The 9,583-nt window shown below is 32.8% G+C and overlaps 1 protein-coding gene across 1 annotated transcript; it reads left to right on the top strand.

The window, feature by feature from the left end:
* The first annotated feature begins 2,640 nt into the window (after nucleotides 1-2,640).
* On the top strand, nucleotides 2,641-3,648 carry LOC120526528 (trace amine-associated receptor 1-like). Its single transcript, XM_039749693.1, has 2 exons — nucleotides 2,641-2,956; nucleotides 3,029-3,648. Exons 1-2 carry the CDS (start codon nucleotides 2,641-2,643, stop codon nucleotides 3,646-3,648), a joined length of 936 nt encoding a protein of 311 aa, XP_039605627.1.
* Nucleotides 3,649-9,583: the final 5,935 nt, after the last annotated feature.

Raw genomic sequence — 9,583 nt, 5'->3', positions numbered from 1 at the left:
AAAAGGAGACAGGACCATTCCTTGTGGTGCTCCAATGTTGCTCACATCCGAATCAGAAACGCAGTCATTGAGTCTCACAAACTGTGGTCTGCTGGACAGATAGTCAATAAACCAGGACGCCATAGACTCATCCACCAGCATATCTCTGAGTTCATCCTTAAACAATGATAGCTGATTGGTATTGAAGGAGCTGAAGAAATCAAAAACTATAATCCTCACAGTACTGGCAGTTTTGTCCAGGCAAAAATAAGCCCCTAGTCAAAACCATTATATTCCCATTTCCTCAAATGAGCAGTGTGAGGTTGGAACCATTACCTTGAATGCATAGGCGGGCAGTGGATGAGGCAGAAGATTGAGATATCATATGTGGGCGGACAAGGAAGGAAAGAGAGATATTCACAGCTAAAAAAAATCTTTAACATCACAGTGCTGACCAGAGAGGGACAATTTTTCAGGTTGTCAAAGACTGTCTGAGTGACCAGAGCCACCTAAGAAGCAGCCACAGGAGCAGGCCAAGCAGAGTGTGAACAGAGGACACAGATAGAGCAATGACTTAAAGCAATTTAGAGGTGTCTAACCAGTGTTAAACTCCATCCACTTTGATGTGTGTCCACCATTGAGCCTCAGGTAGGATCCTGGCATTGTATCAAAAACTTTGTGATCTCCATTCTTCATGAAAAGTTGAGATTATAAAGCACTACAAACAATAGGGCATAAGGAACAGATAAAAAATATGCATATAATGTTTGGGTGGATTATAATTTTTTTTATTTTATTGGAGTAAAATTACATTCCATTCAATCAAGTGCAACTTTTCAAAACAGAACTTAACCTCCACACAAGGGATTACTCCTTGTAGGGTAAATTAGGGTAACACTGTTTTACTTAAGATATAAAATTAAGTATGGATAATAACACTAAAAGGTGAAGCTGACAACCACACAATGGTATTTGATCAATCAATTTAGCTTAATACTTTGGATATATGAAAAATGCCAAACTATTATAGGCTGAACTGATTGCTCTTAACCAAACATTTCTAATGTTCAGAGTGGCTTTTATATATAATGTTTCATGGCATTTTAATACTGTTTTCTTCTTTTGAATAGGTTTTTCAGTATTTCAGTACTTTTTTTCAACAAGTTTATTTTGTTTTAGTTATGTTTTTTTAGATTTTTTTATTATATAGTACTTGTCATCAAATACATATAGAAAGTAGCTATGAAGAGCTTGCCATATACTGTAAAATACTTACATTGTGGACCCTTTACATTTTCACAACTAATGAATGAAAGGTAATCCAACCCCATTGAGACAAAATGCAATTATTGCTGTATGTGTGATTTCTCATGTGACACTCCTACTGATTTCATTTTTCAAAGAATATTATAAAAGACCATTTTAAATGAAACAAAACCCAGTGCATGGCAGAGGGTAATGGGACAAAAGTGTAAGTGTATTAAGGATAACTATTCAATTTGTGACAATATAATAATTTATTGTTTTTTTAAAGTGATTTAAAATTGATGAAAAATAGTAGATGCTTGTTTTATTCTGAAAGAGAAATGTTAAGTTAATATAATTACTATTACTGACATTTATTGATATGATAGAACTTCACAATTTTTTATTACCAATACGCTGGAGGTGGTGGTGTTGACAGTTAATATCCACTAAAATTTCTTATAAAAAGTTGAATCTTAAATTTTTTAACCTACTAAATGCAAATTCGTCTTTCAGTCATATTGTTAAAGGTTGTCTAAGCACCATATGTACTGACAAAATTATAAATGTATTTAGCTGTATACTTTATGGTAGTCATATATAAAGTTTATGTAACAGTTTGACAAGCCAAATGATGTGTTATAAAATGTTAAGAAATGAAGTAGAATCAGGTTATTATAAAATAAACAATGACAAAACTTTAGTTTAGTTACTACAAAAATGAATCTATTACTCTTTTACTCTTACGTAACAAGACCTTAACAAAGGCTTCTTTTGGTCTTAATAACACTATATATGGGTTATTCATACTTTTGCAGTGTGGCATATTGACAGTCAGTCAGTCATTCTCCAACCCACTATATCCTAACACAGGGTCATGGGGATCTGCTGGAGCCAATCCCAGCCAGCACAGGGCACAAGGCAGGAACAAATCCGTGGGCAGGGTGCCAGCCCACCACAGGGCAGGCATATTGACATGATGGTAAAATTACTTGTTAATATGAAGGATTCATGGGTCTTATACTAAATTTGTAACATGAAGAGAAATGTGTCTCAGTTAAGCCACCTCAGACCAAACCAAAGTGATGTTTAGTTAATAGTTAGTAAACACTTTACTGATGCTTTGAAAGTGTTATGTAGACCCAAAGAAGTGTTTGTTAAGGTCTTCTTTCATCATAGTAAATGAGTAATACAGGTAGATGCACTTTCGCAGTACCAAAACTAAAATATTACCAAGACATTACACTTGTTACTATTTTATATTTTGTTAGATTTCAAAAAAAGAATTCAGACTAAATGTCATTACTGTAATTAGTATTAAATACTACAGTATAAAAAGTATCTTATTGTTAGTATGAATATACAGCCCTGCATTTAAAAAAGGTGTTTTTTTTTCTCCCTAGGTTGAAGAAAAAAATGAATTTCACACAAAGAGGAATAACAAAAGATGGCCACACTTGTTATGCATCATTAGAAAATTCATGCCCGAAACAAATATATTCCATAACTGCCCGTGTTCTCATATATATGACTCTATGGACAATAACAACATTCACACTTTGTGGTAACCTCTTAGTGATAATCTCTATTTCTCATTTCAAGCAGCTTCATACACCAACAAACTTCCTCACGTTGTCTTTGGCAGTTGCTGATTTTTTACTTGGAGGACTTGTGATGCCACCCAGCATGATCAGATCGGTGGAAACCTGCTGGTATTTTGGAGATTTCTTCTGCAAGTTTCATACTAGCATGGACATGATGCTCTGCACAAGTTCTATTTTGCATCTTTCTTTCATTTCAGTTGACCGCTATTGTGCAGTGTGTTATCCTCTAATTTATCACACTAAAATCAGTGTATCACTAATAGGTAAAACTGTTTTAATTAGCTGGGCTCTGTCAACCATTATTGGGTTTGGTGTTATATTTTTAGGACTTAATATGAAAGGTATAGAACATTATTATAAGGAGGTTTTGTATTGCGTTGGGGGTTGCAGCTTAATACAAAGTCAAATATCAGGTCTGCTTTGTTCAACAATTGCATTTTATATTCCAGGTTTTATCATGATAGCTATTTATGTAAAAATTTTTACAGTAGCAAAAAATCAAGCACAGATTATTGAAAGTAGAAAAAAATCTTCCAGAAAAAGAGAAACTAAAGCTGCAAAAACCCTGGCAATAGTTGTAGGTGTGTTCCTCATTTGTTGGTCGCCATATTTCTTGTGCGCAATTCTTGATCCCTTTCTCAATTATTCAACTCCAGCATTAGTAGGGGAAATTTTAATGTGGTTTGCTTACTTAAACTCAACTTTGAATCCCCTTATATATGCCTTCTTTTATAAGTGGTTTAGAAAAGCTCTTAAAATGGTTGCATTTGGAGAAATATTTAAAAACAACTCTTCTTTAATACGGCTTTACACAGAATAAATTAAAACAGCCTGAATAAATGTGTACATTCAAGGTGAAAACTGAAGTCAATTTTAAAGCACTTGTTAGAATTCTACAATATTCAGAGCTTTGTATTATAGATTGGCAGCTATAGTTATCAGTTCTAATATTTGTTAAAGAATATACAGTAGGTATATTCAAACTTTTGTTCAGATAATATTTTTACTGAAAACTTTTATGGACAAACTAAATTCTTTGATTGACAGGGTTATTTTTATACGACGGAGAAAAATGTGAAATCAAAAATGTTCAAAGCTTCTTGTTATTACTCCATTGACTAATTTTTAGCAGCAAACAAATAAACAGATTTTGTGTGGAGTAGGTTTGTTCCAGCTTTGTCTCAGGATCTCAAACGACATTCACTCATTTATTTCTGGGCTTGTCTAGTGCTGCTTTAGTTTTGTACATTTTTGCTGTTAGCTCATTTGCCTAACTTGGAACAAATTATTTCTAAAAGAAATTGTGTTCTAAAGTTAAAGAGATTTTTATAAATTTAAATAAATATCTTGCCCGTGCTGATGCTTTATAATGGAGGCAGTGGAGCACAGAGCACCTCTGGAAAATAAAATCCTAAAAATTTACTGAAGTGGCAGCATAGGCAAGATATTTTTAAACATTTAAAGAAAACCCTCAACTTTAGAGCACAATTTCAAAAGAAAAATGCATATATGACATGTTTGTGAAGAAACAACTTTGACTTGAAAAACAGGTGAAAAAAAGGTGTTGTCATATTGCATATAGATTCCAGACAGTCATTTGATGATTGCTGGCATGCAAAAAGGCAAAACCTCTGTCAATGTCAGCTAGGTTCTTTAATTTGCTGAAAGTGTCTAATATCTCATAGAACATTTGTACGTTTTGTCCTCCTCCATAAGACTATAGTGAAAAAGCAGTGATGGTTTAGAAAACTGATTGGCTAAATAAATGAAAAATTAAAATGTTAATTACAACATAAGTGTTAAGCAATGCATCCATGTAGTTCTTTTCTGAATCTGTTAATGAAGCAATAATGTGCTCTCCCTCTTTTTACATTTTTGTTGGTTATATCTGGCTATTAAGAATATATCAACAATTAAATGAGCCTTTCATCTCAAAATTGTTTGTCAAAATAAAATAATATTAGGAATACATTTTTTAACACAGTGCATTTGATTATTTGAATCACAAATTTTAAAAATGGTACAACAGGAAGAGAACCACTAAAAAAGCACAACAAACAACACTAAATATAAATCAGGATCAACACATTAATACCAAGTAAAAGATGACAAAGAAATCATAACAAGAAATAATAAACATAAATAATATACAAAATGCTAGAGGACAAAACACAAGTAACACAATCTGTAATATTGCCTAGCAGCTTGAACAAAGAGATGAAATGAGGAAAAGAGTAAGAATGTTAGAAAGTCGTGTTTATTGCATTTCTATAAAGATCTGTTTAAAGACGCCTTTTAAAAAGAATGCATAAGCTGGTCATATTATTTTATTACAATGTCTGGATTCAACACAGCTTAAGGTTCTCTTGCACACATCTGCTGGCAGATGGCACACACCGAACAATTTGATATGCTTTGTTATTAATGTGACACCCATAAATATGACATGTATGTATGACTTGGTCTCTGTGGTGGGAAATTGAATCTGATACACTGGTGGTTGGTTTCATTTCACTGGGCAGGTTATTAATAGATGAAGAAGAATTTATGAAAATATAGGATAGGAGCTGAATGGAAATGGAAAATGGAAAACATTAAAAGGTTGTTACTTTCTTATGAAGCATTAAGGTATTTTTCATATTCTCCACTGGTAAATTGTTAGTAAAGCAAGGTGCAAGCTGATGTAGCTTATTAACCACAGAAAAAAAATTCTTGCATTATTAAGTCCACTCTCGATTACTGTATCAAAATGGGCATTTCAGTTTGCAGGTATCTCTGTAAGCCCTTTGATATTTAGAGAAAGCTAAAGCAAATGCATTGAATGGAGTCTTATGCCCCAGCCTCTGAAAGGATTGTCCAGCTGCATTTATAGGTCGTAGCACACAGTTATAAGCAAACACTTTAAAAAGACCTCATTGATTGCATGGCTGAGTTATGGTGATCTACAAACTTTCCTAATGTAAATTACAATGGGGTGACAGAGAAAGATCAGCAATAGAGGCAACAAGGCTAGAGAGACAGATATTTTTAAGGTTTCTAAAGAGAATTTAATGTTTATAGTTCAAACTGGAAAAGGCATTAAGACTGTAAAAAAAAATACCGTTTTGGCTTTCTGCAACATTGTAAAGTTTTCATGGTATACTTTGGTCAAAACGTAAAGGTGAGTTTGGTGTTTTTCAAGTCAGTTATTTCTTTATTACAAACATGGTATAATTTTAATTTGGCATATGATGTTGCACTCTAAAGTGAAGCGTATTTTAGAAATTTTAAAAAAATAATTAGCCTACTTTTGCATTTTTTAATGGAGCCAGTGTAAAAAAAGCCTTAAAATTTAAACTTAAAACTGGATGTATTGTACAAATAATAATAAATCTGAACTAAACTGATTACATGGCATGGAATTTTAATAAAAGCCTTAGAATTTTGAAAGAGCCAAGCCACCTGTACTTTACAATGTCTGTGGCATGTTGAGCTCAGGTGTGGAAAAAAACTACTGAGAAAAATAATATAATATTGTGGAATAAATCCTCACCATGATGAAACAATCTGAAGTGCCAAAAAACAAATATTGAATAGTTTTAATGCATGAAGTACTCTTGCTGAGGGTATGATAATAAAAGAACTAGGGACAGCATGTTCAAGTGAATAAGCTCACTGACACTGATAGTAATCAATACGTAAATACAAAGGGAGAACATGCAAACACAATACAGAACGTGCTGTTCTGAGGTAGGAATGACAGCTCTCCGTTACCACTTTACCTACACTAAAACATCTGTGCTAAACTTACTGAACTTCACTCTGGACTAATCTGACAAGTGTTCAGTTATTGCTTCTTGATTGCATGTTACCCGCATGCTCAATTTTTATCTCACTTCACCTCTAAAGTACACATGTGTATTATAATTGCCACAGCAGTAAGCAATTTCTTTGCAAAATAACAAATTAAGCTTCCGCTAGACAATGTGAGTGATAATAAGTGTGACTTTATATTATTACTGTCTAGAACTCCAAACACTATTTACATCTCGCCATTAACATTCAATAATGTCAATAATGACGTTTGACAAAGACATTCTGTGGTGACTCTGTGCCCCTGGATGATCATGGAAGAAGACGAAAAGAGAAGTGGAGCACATAGCTGGTCTCCTTTTAAAAAGCAAAGTTTCACAAAACTTTTATTTTTTCCTTTTTAAAATAGCATGGATAAACTGTTTTACAACACGTGTGTAATGGCAAGATGCGGATCAACACTGAATACCATTTTGGCTTGAAAAATGTATTGTATTTAATCAGTTTGAATGTTTATTTTTGGGGACCCTGGAACCCATTACTGCCATATAAAATATAAGAGCAGGCTAGTTATTTTTTTAATTTAGAAAATTTGCTTTATTTTAACGTGAACATGACTGAGAGAATAAAACTGAATAAAAAAACAATGCTAAACTTTACAAGTACCATAAATTTACACTGGCTGTTACAGACTCAAATCAAATGTATGTTTTTATTCTATAATAGTAACAGTACCATAAATTTACACCAGCTGTCACAGACTCAAATCAAATGTATGTTTTATTCTATAATAGTAACAATAAGAGCAGCTCTCTCCTCAAAATGGAAATTCTAGGAAGCGCCTGGAATCAAACCGGCAACCTCTTGATTATGAGTCAGCAGTTCATACTGCTGCACACAAGCGGTCATGTCAGTGTCATACCGTAATCCGATTTGTTTTTCTTCTGTTATATTTTTGAATAAAAGCACACTTGTTTTGTTATATGTGTACCTTTTGTGAAAGTGTTTATTGGATATTTGGACTTCAGTCTTTACACATTATACACTTCATGTCAAAATTTTGTCATTAGTACTATAACATGAAAAAAGTTTCTGTTTTAGGTATGTGTTCAACATTTTTGTCCAAGTTGAGCTGGGGGGGTGGGATAGCAGGCTGCTTTCTTGAGCTGATCGACACATTTGCAAAACAAAAGATGCTAATGGGGAGGTGAGAAGGAATTTAAAGTGGCCTGGGATTATGAGTTTTTTTTGTAGGCTTCAAGGATTCTAGTGTTAATTCAAAATCTAATTTTTCCTAAAGTATTGACACATTTAATCTAACATTCTTTTTGTTGTCAAGAATATGCTCATTCACATGATCCCTGCATGACTAAGCACACAAGATTACACAAATGTATGTTTGTTTCCTGCTTACCTTCAAGTATGTCAAACCAAAGAAAAAAATCTGAACACACTTTTCTCCCTTCACCCATAAAATGGCATTGCCCTAGTTAAAAAGGTGTTGTCTAATACTGACTGAAATAGCATTAAGGCCCTCTGTTTTTCAAGACCTTCACAGAATTATTTTTCCTCAACATTTTTCATTTAAATTTCTACTCTGGGACCTTATTACATCTTTTTCCTTTACACTTGACTTTACATTTACAGAGCTGTTGTGGGTAGAAACATTGCAGAAAGTCCTCACCCAAAGACTCAGCCAGCAACCAGGAAGTGCTACAACAAAATATTGAAAAAATTCAACATTGCATTTGTTATTGGTTTTTCAGTTCTTGCTTTGTAGATTGGCCACTTGCAATTGTCCTTAAACAATATTCTGCCTAATCCTTGTCATCATTTTTTATTTAAAAAACCTTTAGGACATTCTCCTTTTAAACAGTACCTTCAGCAACTGCCAATTGTGGTGTTTTTGCAAACTGAGCAAAATAATAATAATAAAAAAACCTTTAATCTAAAGGTAAATACTGTACTAAGAATTTATTTGTTTAACCAAATTCACCTAATAATTTGCACTCATGCTGTAAAGTACAAGTAAGATAGGACTAGTGCAAAAATAACTGATTGATTAGTATTGCAGTTGTTAGAAATGTATTCCCCAGTAATTTTATATATATTATAGAATAAAGCAGTAAATACAAATAATATGACACATTAATGAAATGTTTAAAGATAATTAGTTTAAAAATGGCAAAAATGGCAGCTAGATTTGATACCCAAGGCCCCACTGCAGCATTCTGCCTTAACAAGATGTCTGTGGCTGTAGCCTAATGACCAGTGTTGGGCTTTACTGGCCACTGGGACAATAATATAATTGCTTGTTTTCCATTGTCTGCTCTTGTGTGACTGACTATAAAACACGCATGATAAAATATGAAAAAAAAAGAAGCAACAGTCAAGTTAAGGTAAGCATACAAATAGCCTAGATATAAAATTCAATAAAAATTCTGTTTCATAATATATTAGTGCTGCTGCATATAAAATATACTGATGGTATATTTAAAGTTGAAATTTTAGATTTTTAATTTATGGAAATCTTCAGTGTGTTTGTGTATCTCAAGTGTATTTCTTAAATTAGGAATATATTACAGATTACTTATAAAATGGAAAACACTAGAAAGGCATTGATATAAATCAGTTTATCTTTTCAGTTATATACAATATGCATTATTTTTGATCATTTAAATTACCAACAACAGTGTTAATACTTTATAGTGCATTTTTATAATGCACTTTAATCTGGCATTCAGATTCCAGGCATTAAATACATCTGTTCTTGAAAATGTGCAGACAGACAATTGAAAGAAAATCCTTTAAAATGCCTAAGCAGATATGTAAGACAATATTTTTTTTCCTTTATATTTAGCCAACATAAATGATATAGCAGTACGTTTATTATTGTATCTATATAAAATTATGACTTTTTTTTTTTTTACTTGGAAAGAATGCTGTATGACCAATATCTCATA

This window comes from Polypterus senegalus, chromosome 3 (genome assembly GCF_016835505.1).
Source record: "Polypterus senegalus isolate Bchr_013 chromosome 3, ASM1683550v1, whole genome shotgun sequence".
Lineage (NCBI taxonomy): Eukaryota > Metazoa > Chordata > Cladistia > Polypteriformes > Polypteridae > Polypterus > Polypterus senegalus.
This window is presented reverse-complemented; position numbering and strand designations above follow the sequence as displayed.